Source organism: Scyliorhinus torazame, chromosome 6 (genome assembly GCF_047496885.1).
Source record: "Scyliorhinus torazame isolate Kashiwa2021f chromosome 6, sScyTor2.1, whole genome shotgun sequence".
Taxonomy (NCBI): Eukaryota; Metazoa; Chordata; class Chondrichthyes; order Carcharhiniformes; family Scyliorhinidae; genus Scyliorhinus; species Scyliorhinus torazame.
Window position 1 is genome coordinate 327214921 of NC_092712.1, and position 21052 is coordinate 327235972.

Sequence of the window (21052 nt, forward strand, 5' to 3'; positions counted from 1 at the left end):
CGATTCCTGCTTGGGTCACTGCCTGTGCAGAGTCTGCACGTTCTCCCCGTGTCTGCGTGGGTTTCCTCCGGGTGCTCCGGTTTCCTCCCACAAATCCCAAAAGACGTGCTGTTCGGTGAATTGGACATTCTGAATTCTCCCTCTGTGACCCGAACAGGCGCTGGAGTGTGGCGACTAGGGGCTTTTCACAGTAACTTCATTGCAGTGTTAATGTAAGCCTACTTGTGATCATAGAGATTATTATTAAAAAAGGTTATTTTTATTGAATGAGTACTTTGCATCAGTATTCGCCAAAGAGAAGGACTTGGTGGATGATGAATCTGGGGAACGGTGTGCAGATAGCCTGGGTCACATTGAGATCAAAAAGGAGGTGTTGGACGTCTTCAAAAACATTAAGGTATTCAAGTCCCCAGGGCCTGATGGGATCTACCCCTGAATACTGAGGGAGGCAAGAGAGAAAATTGCTGATGCCTTGACAGTAATCTTTGTATCCTCAATGGCTACAAGTGAGGTCCCAGAGGACTGGAGAATAGCTAAAGTTGTTCCTTTCTTTAAGAAGAATAGCAAGGATAATCCAGGAAATTACAGACTGATGAGCCTTACGTCAGTGGTAGAGAAATTATTGGAGAGGATTCTTCAAGACAGGATTTACTGCCACTTGGAAATAAGTGGACGTATTAGCGAGAGGCAGCACGGTTTTGTGAATGGGAGGTCGTGTCTCACTAACTTGATCTAGTTTTTCGAGGAAGTGACGACGGTGATTGATGAAGATAGGGCAGTGGATGTTGTCTACATGGACTACATGCCGGGTTTCCGTAGTTTCCTGAAGAAGTATAGGCACTGTTATAGGCTTTCTTGGTCATGATGTCGACTTGGGTGGACCAGGACAGATTGTTGGTGACGTGCACACCTAGGAATTTGAAGCTGGCAGCCATCTCCACCTCGCCACCATTGATACAGACAGGGGTGTGTATGATACTTCACTTCCTGAAGTCAATGACCAGTCGACCCACGTCAACGCTACCACCAAGAAAGCCCAACAGCGCCTATACTTCCTCATGAAACTAAGGAAATTCGGCATGTCCACATTAACTCTTACCAACCTTTACAGATGCACCATAGAAAGCATCCTATCAGGCTGCATCACAGCCTGGTATGGCAACTGCTCGGCCCAGGACCGCAAGAAACTTCAGAGAGTCGTGAACACCGCCCAGTCCATCACACGAACCTGCCTCCCATCCATTGACTCCATCTACACCTCCCGCTGCCTGGGGAAAGCGGGCAGTATAATCAAAGACCCCTCCCACCCGGCTTACTCTCTCTTCCAACTTCTTACATTGGGCAGGAGGTACTTAAGTCTGAGAACACGCACGAACAGACTCAAAAACAGCTCCTTCCCCGCTGTTACCAGACTCCTAAATGACCCTCTTATGTACTGACCTCATTAACACTACACCCTGTATGCTTCACCCAATGCCGGTGTTATGTATTTACATTGTGTACCTTGTGTTGCCCTATTATGTATTTTCTTTTATTTCCTTTTCTTTCCATGTACTTAATGATCTGTTGAGCTGCTTGCCGAAAAATACTTTTCACTGTACCTCGGTGCACGTGACAATAAACAAAATCCAAACAACCCAAGCTCCTTAGTTTTGCTGACATTGAATGAGAGATTGTTGTCATTACACCACGCCACTAGGTTCTCTATCTCTCTCCTGTAGTCTGACTCATCGTTGTTTGAGATCCAACTCACTACGACTGTGTCATTAGCAATTTTATAGATGGAGTTGGAGTCAAATTGTCATACAGTTGTGTGTGTATAGGGAGTATAGTTGGGGGTTGAGTACGCAGCCTTGCGGGGCCCCGGTATTGAGGACTATCGTGGAGGAGGTGCTTTTGTTTATTCTTACTGATTGTGGTCTGTGGGTCAGGAAGTCGAGAGTCCAGGTGCAGGGTGAGGAGCCAAATCCTAGGTTTTGGAGCTTTGATATGAGCTTGGCTGGGATTATGGTGTTGAAGGCGGAGCTGTAGTCAATGAATAGGAATCTGACATAGGAGTCATAGAATTTGCAGTGCAGAAGGTCATTCGGCCCATCGAGTCTGCACCAGCCCTTGGAAAAAGCACCCCACTTAAGTCCATACCTCTACCTCATACCCGTAACCCAGCAACCCCACCCAACCTTTTTGGAGACTAAGGGCAATTTAGCGTGGCCAATGCACCTAACCTGCACATCTTTGGACTGTGGGAGGAAACCGGAGCACCCGGAGGAAACCCACGCAGACACGGGGAGAACGTGCAGACTCCGCACAGACAGTGACCCAAGCCAGGAATCAAACTCCTGTCCCTGGCGCTGTGAATAGGTTCTGAAGGCTCTAGTTGTGCCCAGTGCCTGGGTTAAGGACATTTTCTCAGAGCTGGAGAGGAACGTTCAGTGTACATGTCCCATATGCTGCTGGGTCCTGCAACTCAAACTCCTTTTGGACATTCCTATGCACTTGTAGACTGACACCGCCCAATGCCCTGATGCAAGTCAAATTGCAGGAGTCGGTGGTGGCACTTATCCTAGCAGAGCGCAGCAGATCATTCATCCTTTCCCTGCGCTGTTGGGAAGTTCCCTGGAGGTCCCATGGGTGCCAACCTTCTGCTGCGACCTCCATCCAGGCTGCTGTGGTCAGGTCGAAGGGTCTCCTGCTGTTATTGCTGGGAAATCGCCTCTCCAGCCTTTTCCACAGGGAAGCATTGCTGAATCATGGGGTCACATCTCCGTGACTCACTGTGGTCAGCAAAATCCCAAGCTCCTGGCTTTGTGAGTGAATGCTGTTCCGATGGAACTTCCTGACCTCACCCATCACTGGATCTGGCAAGCTCCTTGTGCATGACTAAATAATGAGCTGAACAAGGCGAGATTGTGGATGGTAAGCCTCCCATCTCTTCAGTGGAAACTCTCTTCTCCACTTTCCCCAACAAACTTATACTCCAGAAATGAAGGTCGCACCAGCTGTGACTCAAGGCAGGTTGTGGACCAGCAGACCTAAGTCACATGACAAATTTCCACAACAACTTCAACCATTGGACAATGGATAGCATTTAGCAGTAACTGTAATAATCCTAATGATACCCAGGAGGATGACCCCATTGATCTCCCCGAAAGGCCCCTGGAATACAAGCTCCCCTGCTGATGGGTGGAGGCTCATAGAATCAACCTTTAAAAGACCCGGATCGGGACTGGCATGGTCAGAACTTCCGGTTGGGATCTATGTGCTTTACATTGCGTTGTGGTCTTTTCTTTTGGCTGAAGGTAAACCTTTGCTTTGATTTACTGTCTCGGGTCCCCTGAGCTTTTATACTGGCGATGAGGAAAAACTACAGCTGCGATTCTGGGCCTCTGGACCACACGCGAGTTCCTCAACATGACAGCAAGGTCAGAGAGAATTTTAAAATGCCGCTTTTTGGAAGCCATGATGTGGAGATGCCGGTGTTGGACTGGGGTGAGCACAGTACGAAGTCTTACAACACCAGGTTAAAGTCCAACAGGTTTGTTTCGATGTCACTAGCTTTCGGAGCGCAGCTCCTTCCTCAGGTGAATGAAGAGGTCTGTTCCAGAAACACATATATAGACAAATTCAAAGATGCCAAACAATGCTTGGAATGCGAGCATTAGCAGGTGATTAAATCTTTACAGATCCAGAGATGGGGTAACCCCAGGTTAAAGAGGTGTGAATTGTACCAAGCCAGGACAGTTGGTAGGATTTTGCAGGCCAGATGGTGGGGGATGAATGTAATGCGACATGAATCCCAGGTCCCGGTTGAGGCCGCACTCATGTGTGCGGAACTTGGCTATAAGTTTCTGCTCGGCGATTCTGCGTTGTCGCGCGTCCTGAAGGCCACCTTGGAGAACGCTTACCCGGAGATCAGAGGCTGAATGCCCTTGACTGCTGAAGTGTTCCCCGACTGGAAGGGAACATTCCTGCCTGGTGATTGTTACCTGGTATGACACTTCAGCAGTCAAGGGCATTCAGCCTCTGATCTCCAGGTAAGCGTTCTCCAAGGCGGCCTTCAGGACCCGCGACAACGCAGAATCGCCGAGCAGAAACTTATAGCCAAGTTCCGCACACATGAGTGCGGCCTCAACCGGGACCTGGGATTCATGTCGCATTACATTCATCCCCCACCATCTGGCCTGCGAAATCCTACCAACTGTCCTGGCTTGGTACAATTCACACCTCTTTAACCTGGGGTTACCCCATCTCTGGATCTGTAAAGATTTAATCACCTGCTAATGCTCGCATTCCAAGCATTGTTTGGCATCTTTGAATTTGTCTATATATGTGTTTCTGGAACAGACCTCTTCATTCACCTGAGGAAGGAGCAGCGCTCCGAAAGCTAGTGACATCGAAACAAACCTGTTGGACTTTAACCTGGTGTTGTAAGACTTCGTACTGTGCTTTTTGGAAGGGTAGAGGCCTTTGACGCACATGTGGAAGATTGGGCCCAGTGTACTGAGCAGATGCAGCATTTCCTCCAGGTGAATGGTATTGTAGGAGACGACCAACAAAAAGTAATACTCTTGACCATCTGCGCTGTCCCAACTTTCAGTCCAGTCAAATACATTGGGTTGGATTCTCTATCCAGTCACACCAGATTTATGGTTCAGCACGTCGGTGGGATGCTCCGTTTCACCGGCTGGTCAATGGGGTTTCCCATTGTGGGGCAGCCCCACTCTGTCGGGAAACCCCCGGGCTGCCAGGAAAACAGTGAATCCCGCCGGCGGAGAATCCAGCCCCTTATCTACCCGGCAGCCTCAGATTCTAAGACTTTTAATGAAGGTGTGACTTTGGCCCACCCCTCCCGGAGATGTTGTGAGGCTGCCTGCTGTGTGTCAAGGCCACCCAATGGAAATTGTTGGCAGAATTGTTCTTGGATCTAAAAAGGGCCGTAGAACCGTCCCTCTCTCATGAAAATTCAGAAAAGGGGGTCCGTGGACTTGGATGGTCTAAACGGTGGCTGCCGCAAATTGGGCGGGTAACAGACCCCCAGAGCAGGGCCTGTGGGACCAGTTGCCACCTGAGCAATGTGGTGATCAGACCCATTGGCCAAGAACCACCACAGCCCAATGGGACATCTGCCCTGAGAGACAGAGAGAAGATTCACAATGGTGCTGCACTTATGGTCGCAGGAATCATGGCGACGGAAGAACCAGGATTGATGGTGAACATGTTACCACGGTCAGGTGACAACTACCATGAGCCCGATGAGGAAGATTCCATGGAACTAAATTGCATTTCAGCATCTCAAGTAGCCCCAATTAAAATACCCTGCAAGTGACTGACCATCCCTTGGACATGGAAAAAGATACAGGAGCTGCTGTCTCATTTCAGACATTCCGGAAAATACATTTTGAGTCGAGCACCTGGGCCTAAAGGATATTAAGGAATGGCTGGCGGCGAATACCAGAGAACCATTAAAAATTACAGGGACAACAATGACCCCGGTTACCATGGACAACAATCAGTTTGACTGCCAATGGTCATGATTCAGGGGCCCAGATCATGAGCTGTGACTGTTTACAGAGACTCTGCCAAGATTGGCAACAGGTCTTTAGAATAGGTACAGCGGATTGTCCTGGGAAAATACCTGGGAAAGGACTAGGGAAGATAAAGGGGCCACAGCTAAAGTTTACATTGACACAGATGCCCAATCCAAGTATTTCAGGACCTGCGCAGTCCCATACGCCCTGTTGCGAAAGGTGGATGACGAGCTGAGCCGGCTGACTAACTTGGGAATGATTTGCCCAATGCGTAGAATGGGCAGCACCAGTGGTCCCAATGCTGAAGCCAGACAAGACCATCTACTTGTGTCGTGGTTATAAAATTACAGTCAACAAGGCCTCCTGTTTGCACAGGTACCCCATGCCATCCGACGAAGACCCATATGCCAAGTTGGCTGGAGGCCATTCTTTCATGAAGCTGGAGTTGAACCCCATGTACCACCAGCTGGAGATGGACATGGTGAAGAAAATATGTAACCATTAACAGCCACAGGTGATTGTATCAGCACATCAGGTTCCCATTTGGGGTGTTGTCTACATGTGCAATTTTCCAGAGGGTTTGTTTGTTTGTTATTTACAGCACAGAAGGAGACCATTCGGCCCATTGTGTCTGCACCTGCTCCCAAAAGAGCAACCCAGCTAGTCCCATTCCCCAGCCCTATTCCCGAGCCCTCTAAATTCATCACTTACAAATATATATCGAGCTCTCTTTTGAAACCTCCCATGGAATCTACCTCCACCACTCTCCCAGGCAGCACATTCCAAACCCCAACAGCTCTCTGAGTAAAGAGGTTTCTCCGCATCTCACTCCCAGCTCTCCTGTTGACCATATTGAAATTGTGACCCCCTAGTCACTGACATCCCAACCAGTGGAAACAGAATATCCTTCTTTACCCTGTCAACAAGGTCGCCTCTTAATCTTCTCTGCTCCAAGGAGAACAAGCCCAATTTCTCCAATCTTTCCTTGTATCTAAAGCAATATGGAAAACATTCTTCCAGGGCTCCCCAGGGTGGCTGTCTACCTGGCTGGCATGTTGAATACAGGAGCCTCTGAGAAGGAAGACATGGAGGCGTGGCTCCAAGGTGACCAAGGATAGGAATTAAACATTGAGGCTGTTCAGGTTTTAAGAAGAATAGACAGAAATAATAATAATAATCTTTATTGTCACAAGTAGGTTTACATGAACACTGCAATGAAGTTACTGTGAAAATCCCCCAGTCGCTGCATTCCGGCGCCTGTTCGGGTCACAGAGGGAGAATTCAGAATGTCCAATTCACCGAACAGCAAGTCTTTCGGGACTTGTAGGAGGAAACCGGAGCACCCGGAGGAAACCCACGCACACACGGGGAGAACGTGCAGACTCCACACAGGCAGTGACCCAAGCCGGGAATCGAACACAGGCACTGGAGCTGTGAAGCAATCGTGCTAACCACTGTGTGACTGTGCTGCCCCAAAGGAAAAGATGGTGGAGTTGTATTGTTGATTAAATAAAATATTGATCCAAAATTGAGGAAAGATATTAACACAGACAATGTAGAATCTGTCTGGGTCGAGTTAAGAAACACAAGTGAGGCAGCAGTGCTGACTACGTGCCACAATGCCGGCCCTGAGATTAAAAGAGTCAGACAAATTGGCAAGAAAAAGCAAAAAACCTGAGAAGTGGGAGTACTTTAAAATTCTGCAAAAGTGGATCAAGAGATTGAATAAGGGGAAAGTACAATATGAAAGTAAGCTAGCGGAGAACATAAAAACCGACTTTAAAAGCTTCTATAAGTGCGTAAAGAGAAAAAGATTGATAAAAACTAATGTCGGCCCCTTCCAGTCAGAAACAGGGGAAATCATAACAGGGAACAAAGAAATGGCTGAGGAACTATAACCTGCCTGCTTACCATTGGCTGGGGACTAATGACAATCCCACAATCCTGTGGGGGTATGAGCTTCCCCAGTGAGGGGGGGGGGGGCGGGGAAATCATTAGCAGACTCCCTGTATAAATAAAGCTGGCCAGTTTGAAACCAGCAGTAAAGAGTGAGCAGCAAGGGAAGTTGCTGTTGTGTATATATAGTATTGTAAATAAATGCTATTTCTTTGTATCCTTAAAACTTGTGCTGGATTCTTCGTGGCCCTCACAAAAGGAACTAAATTCGTACTTTGCTTCTGTCATGAATAATGTACCGGAAGTTCTGAGAAGCATGTTTTATTGAGGAACTGAAGGAAATTAGTGTTAGTAAAGAAATGGTTTTGAGGAAATTAATGGAATTGATGGCAGATAAATCTCCAGGGCCTGATAATCTGCATCCCGGAATAGTTGCAGAAGTGACCTGAGAAATAGTAGATCCATTGGTGGTTGTTTTCCACAATCATGCTTCACAAATCTACCAGAATTCTTTGAAGATGTAACTCATAGAGTTGACCAGGGAGAACCAGTGGATGTGGTTTATTTAGACTTTTCAGAAGGCTTTCGACAAGGTCTCACACAGCAGATGACTATGCAAGATTAAAGAGCATGGGGTTATGAGTAGTGCCTTGAGATGGATAGAAAGCTGGTTAGCAGACAGGAATCAAAGAATTGGAATAAATGGGCCTTTTTTCAATTGGTGGGCAGTGACTAGTGGGGTACCACAGGGATCTGTGCGAGGACCCTGACTGTTCACATTTTTATTAATTTGGATGACGGAATTAAATATATTGTCTCCAAATTTGCAGATGGTACAAAGTTGGGTGGGAGGGTGAGTTGTGTGGAGGATGCAGAGATGCTTCAGCAGGATTTGGACAGGCTGGGTGAATGCGCACAGATGCAGTGTAATGGTGATAAATGTGAGGTTATCCACTCCCTTGCAAAAATGGAAGGGCACAGTATTTGCAATGTTACCTAGAGCAATGTCAGGCCTGTCACTTTTCATTGCTTGTGGCAACCCTCAATGTGCACAGATTTTTGAATTTAACACCTATGAAGCACAGTGGGCTAAACAGCTGGGTTGTGATGCAGAACAAGCCAGCAGCGCGGGTTCAATTCCCGTACCGGCCTCCCCGAACAGGTGCCGGAATGTGGCGACTAGGGGCTTTTCACAGTAACTTAATTTGAAACCTACTTGTGACAATAAGCGATTATTATTATTATATGATTGGAGTGATGTATTTCTAACCATGGAATTGTTTTGCTGGGGAGTCTGGAGATAGATTTGTGATCTGTGTCTCACAGAGAAACTGCCACCAACCCCTTCGAATCAAAGGGCCTGAAAGGGAGAAGGTACATTTATTAAAGGCCAGAGATAAGGATCAGCAGGGGTGGCGAACATTTGTTGTTGATGCTGACACTGGGATTTGTTCTCATTGCAACAGCAGTAATGAATGTTTCTCCGCCAATCCGGATGCAGCCAGTAACAAACAGCCCAAGAACATTCTGTGAACTTGGGAATTCAGCTCGGTTTAGTTAAATTTAAAATGGAGGGGGGGGTGATTGCCTGATATACATTGAGGCAAGAGACGAGGAAAAGACAATTATGATGAGGTAGTTGCAGTGCATTAAATCACAGATTGTTTTCAACGTTTAGTTCATTTTGTAAAGTCACAAAATATAGTACATGGTAAAAAGCATCGTGCGCATAATGTTGTGGTATTCCTCAAGAAACTGACAGATAATTTCTGAAGCTTCAACACACAGGTAAAGAGATAATGTTAGTCTCTGAAATACTGAATCGTATTAGAACCATAAAATCCCTACAGTGCAGAAGGAGCGATTCGGCCCATCACGGGCGGGATTATCCGACCCCCCCGGCTGGCGTGGCGCCAAAGGCCTTCCACGCCAACCACTCAGGGGTGGGCCTAGCCCCTAAAGGTGCGGAGGATTCCGCACCTTTGGGGCGGCCCGATACCGGAGTGGTTCATGCCACTCCGTCCCGCCGGGACCCCCCGCCTCGCTGGGAAGGGGAGAATCCCGCCCCACATCAGCACTGACCCTCTGGAAGAGCACCCTATCCGAGCCCACTCCTTGCCCTATTCCTGTAACCCCACTTAACCTGCACAATTCTGGACACTATGGGGCAATTTAGCATGACCAATCCACCTAACCTGCACACCTTTGGACTGTGGGAGAAAACCGGAGCACCCAGAGGAAACCCACGCACACACGGGGAGGACGTGCAGACTCCGCGCAGACAGTGCCCCGAGGCTGTAATTGAACCCGGGACCCTGGCGCTGTGAGGCAGCAGTGCTAACCACTGTGCCATCATGCCAACCCAGGACCCTGGAGTTGCGAGGGAGCTGTGCTAACCACTGTGACGCTGTGCTGTTGTCACGGTGACCCCGTGCTATTTCTTCTTTCAGAAAAGCCAATGTATATAACTGCAACAGGGGACTGAAAAAGATATGAGACTGAAAAAATTATTTCAAACCTCTGGTTCTTTTTTCAAGATTTTTATTACTGTTGCACCATTAATACAATCACGTATAATTCCAATGCATCCATTTACAATTCTCATCATTATCAACATTTGTTGTGGAGATGGATTATGGAGGAGAAGCTGGAATTGCAATGAATGCAGACTCTTTGTCACTTATTGTTAAACAGAACTACAGGTGCACCAACAACGGACATGCATTAACTGATCAAGAGAATTCTAGGTTACATACAATGAGAAGTGTATGTTAGTTTGAAGTGCTTTTGAAACAAATCTATTGTTTCTGATGTGTCATGAGTAAGGGAACATGGTGACTTTTATCTGACAGCAGTACCTCACGATGTAAAATTGGAAAACAAAAAAGATGCTATCTGAATATCTGATTGGTTTGGCACAGTCCCACTAACTATCACTCAGTAGAATCACAACCATTATTCTTTGTGTTGTTTGAATCAGTGAAGGTACATCACTTACAGCTGGGTGAGCAGGTTTTCTTTCCATTCACTAAATTTTCAGACATCAATATTTAAGTCCAGTAATTTTTCAAAATGAAGCTTTAAATTTCCTGATGGAATTTCTCAGCATGGGGGACATCTGTTTGGGAGTTTTCTGGTAAAAGAAGTTGAAACAAGTTCGTTAGTACAGTAGGAATTCAATGCAGGTTGTGAATAGTTGTCGAATGGGACTTCCATTATTCTTGCACAGCTAACGTTTGATCAGTAATGGCTGAAGAATCCTCTGCAGCTGCGACGTCTGCTGGAGCAGCACTGTCTGAGGCTACAGGGGCAGCTGGAGTAGAGCTCGGTGCTTCTGCTGCTGCTGCTGTCTCCTTGGAAGAAACGGCATCAGTGGTGCTTGTGGCAGAGTCCAAATTCTGGGACTCTGCTTTTTTACTTTCCTCTTGGGCCACAAGAGTAGGTGAGACCTCAGTCTGTTTGGCTCCCACTTCAACCTCACTAGAGCATTTCTCTTCTGTTTTGCTTTCAGGAACAGATGTTGCTGTTTCAGAAGACTGAGTGGACGTCACTTCAGTACTGGACTCAGGCACTGCTGGAGGCTCACTGTCTGCACAGCTCGGAATAGGAGCAGCCTTGGGTGGTTCTGTCGGCTTGTCTGCAGTCGGTTCCGTGGACTGAGACTCTGAAGCTGGGGGATTTTCAGCCTCAGGTTTTTGAGTTTCCTCTTTTTTCACTGTTTCTTTATCCTCTTCCTTAGCCTGAATCGTGCTGTTGGCAGCCGAACTATCTTTGTCCGATGTGGTGTTTCCTTCTGTGCCCTCTTCAGTGCTTTTAGCCTCTTCCTCCTTTTCCTTATTTGTTTCTCCATCATCTGCTGCTGTTCCTTCAGCCAGTTTATCCGCCTCTTTGTCACTGGAAAGTTTAGAATTCTTCTTCTTCCTGGCCAGAGTGTTTCCCATTTTATACACTCTGCAAAAAAAAAAAAAAATTCAGTAAAACTAACATTGACAGTCAGGTTCATATCAATAAACTTTAAATTGCAATGATCTTGATTATAAGTAGAATTCAAGAGGACAAGTCAATTCCGCAAGTTTCCAATATAAATTAATGATGGAAATATAAAGGAAAAGTCACAGGATTTAAAATGGGATTAGAATATTGCCAACATTTTCTGGTCTGCATCTTCCCCCATTCTCTGACAGTGCTCCCCTGAAGCCGGCAGGCTGCTTTGAATCCCCATAGCAATTGGACGGTCAGGATATGGAAAGCTATGGTTTTGGGCACAGGTATTTACAATGGTCTCCACCTATTCCCAACATGGCCCTCATCATTAGGAAGGTGTGATCAGGGATACAGGGCGAGATTCTCCGACCCCCCCGCCTGGTTGGAGAATCGCCGGGGGCTGGCGTGAATCCCGCCCCCGCCGGTTGCCAAATTCTCCGGCTCCAGAGATTCGGCGGGGGCGGGAATCGCGCAGCGCCGGTTGGCAGGCCCCCCCCCCCCGCGATTCTCTGGCCCGGATGGGCCGAAGTCCCGCTGCTAGAATGCCTGTCCCGCCAGCGTGGATTAAACCACCTACCTTACCGGCGGGACAAGGCGGCGCGGGCGGGCTCTGGGGTCCTGGGGGGGGGGGCGCGGGGCGATCTGGCCCCGGGGGGTGCCCCCACGGTGGTCTGGCCCGCGATCGGGCCCACCGATCCGTGGGCAGGCCTGTGCCATGGGGGCACTCTTTCCCTTCCGCCTTCGCCACGGTCTCCACCATGGCGGAGGCGGAAGAGACTCCCTCCACAGCGCATGCCCGGGGATGCAGTGAGCGGCCGCTAACGCTCCCGCGCATGCGCCGCCCGGCAATGTCATTTCCGCGCCAGCTGGCGGGGCACCAAGGTTAGGGCTTGGCCCCCCAAGATGCGGAGACTTCCGCACCTTTGGGGCGGCGCGATGCCGGACCGATTTGCGCCATTTTTGGCGCCGGTCGGCGGACATCGCGCCGATACCAGAGAATTTCACCCAAGGATTCTGTAAGTCATGAGCTTCTACACCGGATGCGACCATCAAGTCACCCGAGACGGGAGTAGGAGTAAACTGTGGCTTTAATCAACTTAGAACAGTGCCTGCCTGCGACTGATCCAATACTGAGAACTGCTCTTAAGACCTCCCTTCAAGGGGAGGAGCCATGGGCGGAGCCCATACAGGCCCCAACATGTTCCCCTATGGATAATGCCATACAATGGCCCATAGGAGGAGCCCACAAGGGCAACAGCATAGCACAGATACAGATACAATGGTGGATTATTGGCATAATACATTCACCACAACACCCTTACTCTTCCCTAATATCCAGTGCAAGGTGAGTGGATGGCTGTCTTGTCAGGACAACAGGAGCTTTCCATGGTCAGGTGGTCTGGACACAAGAAAATCTAGCAGTATTTTTACTTTTGTTTTCAATTCTCAAAGTGGCCCCTTACAAAGGAGACTTTGGGGTCCCTTTAACTGATAGAATCATTGAATCATTGAATGCCGACAGTGCAGAAGGAGGTAGGTTCTTTACTCAGAGAGTAGTAAGGGCGTGGAATGCCCTGCCTGCCGAAAGGCCCAATCCCCCACCCTATCCCTGTAACCCCACCTAGGGGCAATTTAGCATGGCCAATCCACCTAACCTGCACATCTTTGGACTGTGGGAGGAAACCGGAGCACCCGGAGTAAACCCACGCAGTCACGGGGAGAACGTGCAGACTCCGCACAGACAGTGACCCAGTGGGGAATCGAACCTGGGACCCTGGTGCTGTGAAGCAGCAGTGCTAACCATTGTATTTGCCCAATGTTGATGACTGGGGGGGGGGGGGTTGCGAGGTGAGAAGGTAGGGGAACAGATGTCTGCCAGTTTTTGGACAGGTTTTAGTTTCTCTGTCTAGTGGTATTCAGATGTCCTGCGGATGGTGCAGGCATTTACTAATAGAACACGAATTCCAGAATCCCAGCATCTGATCTACAAAACCTTACTTCCTGGCATTAACTTTTCTCATCATATAATTACACAATCCAATCTGACCACCAAAGACTTTTTAAATTATTCACCATTTAAAAATGTTCTTTGAGGCCTCCCTCTGGTAACAGGTGACTGCAGATCCACAGCAATGTGGTTGGTTTTTAAAGCCACTCAGTTCAATAAATGTTGGCCCAGCCAGGGACACCCACGCCCCATGAATAAAGTTTTCAAAAATTAAATCCATCATCTTTTCCTGTGTAACTGAAATTTTAATATCCAAGATAAGGGAATTAACCCCCCACAAAAGGACATTTCACAAAAACATGAATAAAATGTTCTGAACACTCTGCTCTGCATTCTGATGCCTTCATTATCTCCCACAAACCTTAGCTGGTCAGCATGGTTATCCCCTGACCAGTGACGCTGTGCTGAATCAGTATTGTGCTGTCCCAGGCTGTATTTACTGTTTACTCAGCAGCAGAGACATGGGCCAGAATGTTGTGGCCATTCATGCCACTGGGATCTTCCAGAGTTCCAGAGCCACCGTTGGTGTCCCCCCCGTGCAGGATTCCCAGTGGAAATTTTTGCATTTAATGGGGAACCCATTGACAATGGCAGGACCAGAAGACTCTGCAATTGACCAATGGGGGGCCACCTCTGCCGCTACTACACACATGGCGGGTAGTGCGGAAATTCCCTCATTCTTAATATTTTTATTTAGTTTCAAGCAGTTTGCCTTGATTTATTTTCTAAATTAATTGAATAAAAATATAGAAAGCAAATTTCAAAAGCTTTCATCGGATTAGGTTTACGTGTACAATGACACTGAATAAAATACGAAGAGATTTAAGAACATAGAACATTCCAGTGCAGTACAGGCCCTTTGACCCTCGATGTTGCGCCGACCTGTGAAACCACTCTAAAGCCCATCTACACTATTCCCTTATCGTCCATGTGTCTATCCAATGACCATTTGAATGCCCTTAGTGTTGGCGAGTCCACTACTGTTGCAGGCAGGGCATTCCACGCCCTTACTACTCTCTGAGTAAAGAACCTACCTCTGACATCTGTCTTATATCTATCTCCCCTCAATTTAAAGGTATTTCCCCTCATGCTAGACATCACCATCTGAGGAAAAAGGCTCTCACTGTCCACCCTATCCAATCCTCTGATCATCTTGTATGCCTCAATTAAGTCACCTCTTAACCTTCTTCTCTCTAACGAAAACAGCCTCAAGTCCCTCAGCCTTTCCTCATAAGATCTTCCCTCCATACCAGGCAACATCCTGTTAAATCTCCTCTGCACCCTTTCCAATGCTTTCACATCCTTCCTATAATGCGGCAACCAGAACTGCACGCAATACTCCAAATGCGGCCGCACCAGAGTTTTGTACAGCTGCAACATGACCTCATGGCTCCGAAACTCAATCCCTCTACCAATAAAAGCTAACACACCGTACGTCTTCTTAACAACCCTCTCAACCTGGGTGGCAACTTTCAGGGATCTATGTACATGGACATCGAGATCTCGCTGCTCATCCACACTACTAAGAATCTTACCATTAGCCCAGTACTCTGTATTCCTGTTACTCCTTCCAAAATGAATCACCTCACACTTTTCTGCATTAAACTCCATTTGCCATTTCTCGGCCCAGCTCTGCAGCTTATCTATGTCCCTCTGTAACCTGCAACTTCCTTCCACACTGTCCACAACTCCACCGACTTTAGTGTCATCCGCAAATTTACTCACCCATCCTTCTACGCCCTCCTCCAGGTTATTTACAAAAATAACAAACAGCAGTGGCCCCAAAACAGATCCTTGTGGTACACCACTAGTAACTGAACTCCAGGCTGAACATTTCCCATCAACCACCCTCTGTCTTCTTCCAGCTAGCCAATTTCTGATCCAAACCGCTAAATCACCCTCAATCCCAAGCCACCGTATTTTCTGCAATAGCCTACCATGGAGAACCTTATCAAACGCTTTACTGAAATCCATATGCACCACATCAACTGCTTTACCCTTGTCCACCTGTTTGATCACCTTCTCAAAGAACTCAATAAGGTTTGTGAGGCACGACCTACCCTTCACAAAATCGTGTTGACTATCCCTAATCAAATTATTTCTTTCTAGATGATTATAAATCCTATCTCTTATAATCCTTTCCAAGACTTTGCCCACAACAGAAGTAAGGCTTACTGGTCTCGTTACCTGGGTTGTCTCTACTCCCCTTCTTGAACAAGGGGAGTCTACAAAGTCTGCATGCATTTCCACTCCACAAAGCTTTACTTCCTCCTCTGATCATTTTGTCATATTTTCAAGCCAAATCGCTCTAAATCACTCTGTTGACATTAATGATGGAATGTATGGGTGGGTGCATGTAATGTGGTGATTACACCCACCTACTGAAATTCCACCTCCTCAATCTATATTGTAAAGAAAATCCTGCTCTTTGACCAACTCTCCTCTCTCCTCAATTAAACATAAAAATATAAAAGAAGTAATTATCCAAAATAAGAACAGAAATGCATGACTTTAGGTGGGAACTTGGTTATATCAGTGTAACCCTGTCCAAATTACATCTTGCCTTCCAGCTGGACTTTACCTCAAGCCAACTCTTAACTTTGGCTCACATGTACGTGTGGTGGGCAGAACTGGAGATAAAATATAGACAATTCAGCACTGAAAACCTCTCACACCCCCAAAATGTCCACTTTACATTTTATTAGCCATTAAATATTTCACAAATTTCCAAAAAATTACACTTTATCACTTTGCCAGTTTGTAATATTTTATTAATGTCTGTTTTCTTAATCTATAGGCCACTGAGATAGGTTTCTATTCAGCTGACTACTTGCTCAATGACCTCAATCATAACCACCCTTCCCCGACCCCCGCCAAACTAACCACGAGGGGTGGGAGCGGTTCGCTGGAGTTTAACAATGGAAGAACTTGGAACATGACCTTAATCCACTGCACAAGCTGTTATGAATGATGGACTTAGTAAAATGGTTATGTTTTAAACTGTCTCCTTTAATAGAAGGTAAAATGGAGTAGTTTGGAGAAGGGGATGTGATCTCCCACTCAATATACCCAAAGAAAAAACCATGGAACCTGCTTATTATGGAGATAGAAACTCTAATCAAAATGTATTGAAAATTAGAAATTATCAGAAAGATGAAACAAAGCACAGCACAGGAACAGGCCCTTCGGCCCTCCAAGGCACGGTCACGTGTCCTCTCCAGGCCAACCACCTGTATCCTTTTAGATCCCATCTGTTCATGTGCATATCCAGGTAAGTTTTAAAGGTCGCTAACGTATCTGTCTCAACCATCTCACTTGGCAGTGCATTCCAGGCCACCACCACCCTTTGTGTAAAAAACTTACCCTGCACATCGCCACTGAACCTATTCCCCCCTCAACTTGAAATTGTGCCCCCTTGTAATTGTCACTGAAAGATCAACACTTCTGAACTCAGCAGCACTACAATGGAGGCAATGGCTGCTGCATTAGGGTTAGGGTTAGGGTCTCGAAGCCTCGGATCAAGGAGGGACTCAGGCACAGGTAAGTGACGGCAAGATTGGGGTTTGTGGGATGGAGGTCATGAGGTGGTGAGGGGGAATCGGCACCATGAGGAGTGGGTTCAGTGTCTCCCGCTCTCTGATGCTAAATCCCTCAATCAGACACCGAGTGCTTTTGAACGAGGGAGCCCCCCCCCCCCCCCCCCCCCCCCGGCGAATGTCCCTCTGCGGAGAGATGGGTGCGAGATTAAATCTGGATCTCTGTGTAAATTGGAGCTGCACTGACCAGGTCCCAGGATCATGATACCATGGAGTAAAAGGGATTGGCAGGTGTCAGCTCCACACACATTAGCTGCCTCTATCAGCACACTTGTAGTTCAGCCAGGAACTACAGAAATGCTCCCTCTGGATTCTCAAAAAAGCTTCTGCCACTGATTGTGGCCTCTGCCCTTTTCAGTCTCTCAACCCCCCCTGATTGCGCCCTCTCTCTTCCCTCCGGATCTCTGCCTTCTGCCTCCAAGGCTTGCCAGCTGGTTGCTGAAATCTAGGATTACTTGCCGACCAGCTAGGCTGCCTGGCAGAAATGTAAAAGAAATATATGAATGAAGTTAAGCGCTGTTGGATTTAACAGGATACACACAGCCATTCTTTCCAGCTTCTACATAAGAACATAATAAGACATCAGCCCTTTGAGCCTGCGCTCGGTCTCCAATCAGATCAGAGCTCATTTTCCTGCACTTTCCCGAATCCCTTGATGATTTTAATTTGTAGAAATTTATCAATCTCAGTCTTGAACATACTGACTGGGATTCACCGCCCCCACGCCGGGTTGGAGAATCACCATGAAGGCGTGAGAATCGCGCCACGCCGCTCTGACGCCGGCCCGCCGATTTTTGGGTGCCCGTGGGATTGCCACCGTGCCAGTCAGGGGCCTCTTTCCTGTAGTACTCCGTTATATTGCCCGGGGACCGAAGCGGAGACAGGAACCCACGCGCATGCGCGGACTCGCGCTGACCGTGGCGCACCGGCTTTCGGGCGCCGGAGCAGCGGTTACCACTCCGACGCCCTACTAGCCCCCTAGGAAGGGGTGAATACCTGACACTTGAGGCCCGTTGACGCCAAAATGGCTTGCGCCGCTTTTCACACTGGCATCAGAACTTGGCCGTGGGATTGGAGAATCCCGGCCACTGAGTCCCACTGCCCTTTCGGACAAAGAATTCCAAAGATTCACCAGCCTCTAAGTGAAGACATTCTTCCTTATCTCAATCCTAAATGATCTACCCCTTATTCTGAGACGGTCATTATCATAGTCATGGAGTGATAGAGTTTCACATCAACGAAAGAGGCTCTTTGCCCATCGTGTCTGTGCCTGCCATCAAGCACCGATCTACCCGAATCCCATTTTCCAGCACTAGGCCCGTAATCTAAATATTTCTTCAATATTTTGAGGGAAGAGGGAAATCCCTGGGAATTACAGACCAGTCAGTCTTACGTCTGTGGTGAGCAAAATACTATAAGGATTCTGAGATATAGGATTTATGATTATTTAGAAAAACAAAATTTGATTAAAGATAGTCAGCATGGCTTTGTGAGGGGCAGGTCATGCCTCACAAGCCTCATTGAATTCTTTGAGGATGTGACGAGTCACGTTGATGAAGGTCGGGCAGTGGATGTGGTGTATCTAGATTTCAGTAAGGCATTTGATAAGGTTAGAACATAGAACATAGAATAATACAGCGCAGTACAGGCCATTCAGCCCACGATGTTGCACCGAAACAAAAGCCATCTAACCTACACTATAACATTATCATCCATACGTTTATCCAATAAACTTTTAAATGCCCTCAATGTTGGCGAGTTCACTACTATTGCAGGTAGGGCATTCCACGGCCTCACTACTCTTTGCGTAAAGAATCTACCTCTGACCTCTGTCCTATATCTATTACCCCTCAGTTTAAAGTTATGTCCCCTCGTGCCAGCCATTTCCATCCACGGGAGAAGGCTCTCACTGTCCACCCTATCCAACCCCCTGATCATTTTGTATGCCTCTATTAAGTCTCCTCTTAACCTTCTTCTCTCCAACGAAAACAACCTCAAGTCCATCAGCCTTTCCTCATAAGATTTTCCCTCCATACCAGGCAACATCCTGGTAAATCTCCTCTGCATCCGCTCCAAAGCCTCCACGTCCTTCCTATAATGCGGTGACCAGAACTGTACGCAATACTCCAAATGCGGCCGTACCAGAGTTCTGTACAGCTGCAACATGACCTCCTGACTCCGGAACTCAATCCCTCTACCAATAAAGGCCAACACTCCATAGGCCTTCTTCACCACCCTATCAACCTGGGTGGCAACTTTCAGGGATCTATGTACATGGACACCTAGATCCCTCTGCTCATCCACACTTCCAAGAACTTTACCATTAGCCAAATATTCCGCATTCCTGTTATTCCTTCCAAAGTGAATCACCTCCCACTTCTCTACATTAAACTCCATTTGCCACCTCTCAGCCCAGCTCTGCAGCTTATCTATATCCCTCTGTAACCTGCTACTTCCTTCCACACTGTCGACAACACCACCGACTTTAGTATCGTCTGCAAATTTACTCACCCACCCTTCTGCGCCTTCCCTAAGTCATTGATAAAAATGACAAACAGCAACGGCCTCAGAACAGATCCTTGTGGTACTCCACTTGTGACTGAACTCCATTCTGAACAATTCCCATCAACCACCACCCTCTGTCTTCTTTCAGCTAGCCAATTTCTGATCCACATCTCTAAATCACCCTCAATCCCCAGCCTCCGTATTTTCTGCAATAGCCTACCGTGGGGAACCTTATCAAACGCTTTGCTGAAATCCATATACACTACATCAACTGCTCTACCCTCGTCTACCTGTTCAGTCACCTTCTCAAAGAACTCGATAAGGTTTGTGAGGCATGACCTACCCTTCACAAAGCCATGCTGACTATCCCTGATCATATTATTCCTATCTAGATGATTATAAATCTTGTCTCTTATAATCCCCTCCAAGACTTTACCCACTACAGACGTGAGGCTCACCGGTCTATAGTTGCCGGGGTTGTCTCTGCTCCCCTTTTTGAACAAAGGGACCACATTTGCTATCCTCCAGTCCTCTGGCACTATTCCTGTAGCCAATGATGACATAAAAATCAAAGCCAATGGTCCAGCAATCTCTTCCCTGGCCTCCCAGAGAATCCTAGGATAAATCCCATCAGGTCCCGGGGACTTATCTATTTTCAGCCTGTCCAGAATTGCCAACACCTCTTCCCTACGTACCTCAATGCCATCTAATCTATTTACCTGGAGCTCAGCATTCTCCTCCACAACATTGTCTTTTTGCTGAGTGAATACTGACGAAAAATATTCATTTAGTATCTCGCCTATCTCTTCAGACTCTACACACAACTTCCCATCCCTGTCCTTGACTGGCCCTACTCTTTCCCTAGTCATTCGCTTATTCCTGACATACCTATAGAAAGCTTTTGGGTTTTCCTTGATCCTTCCTGCCAAATACTTCTCATGTCCCCTCCTTGCTCGTCTTAGCTCTCTCTTTAGATCCTTCCTCGCTACCTTGTAACTATCCATCGCCCCAACTGAAACTTCACACCTCATCTTCACATAGGCCTCCTTCTTCCTCTTAACAAGAGATTCCACTTCTTTGGTAAACCACGGTTCCCTCGCTCGACGCCTTCCTCCCTGCCTGACCGGTACATACTTATCAAGAACACGCAGTAGCTGATCCTTGAACAAGCTCCGCTTATCCAGTGTGTCCAACACTTGCAGCCTACTTCTCCACCTTATCCCCCCCAAGTCACGTCTAATGGCATCATAATTTCCCTTCCCCCAGCTATAACTCTTGCCCTGCGGTGTATACTTATCCCTTTCCATCCTTAACGTAAACGTCACCGAATTGTGGTCACTGTCCCCAAAGTGCTCACCTACCTCCAAATCCAACACCTGGCCTGGTTCATTACCCAAAACCAAATCCAATGTGGCCTCGCCTCTTGTTGGCCTGTCAACAAACTGTGTCAGGAAACCCTCCTGCACACACTGTACAAAAAACGACCCATCTAATGTACTCGAACTATATCTTTTCCAGTCAATATTTGGAAAGTT

General features: G+C 47.3%; 1 protein-coding gene across 4 annotated transcripts in view; it reads right to left on the bottom strand.

Annotated features, from left to right (window-relative positions):
• Window positions 1–9948: 9948 nt before the first annotated feature.
• Window positions 9949–21052, bottom strand: part of LOC140425636 (uncharacterized) — a 162858-nt gene continuing 151754 nt past the window's right edge. For all 4 annotated transcript variants that reach the window (XM_072510149.1, XM_072510146.1, XM_072510150.1 and 1 more), the window contains one exon: window positions 9949–11375. In XM_072510149.1, the coding sequence (XP_072366250.1) occupies window positions 10640–11365 (726 nt within the window). In that variant the 5' untranslated portion in view covers window positions 11366–11375 and the 3' untranslated portion in view covers window positions 9949–10639. The remainder of the gene's footprint in view (window positions 11376–21052) is intronic.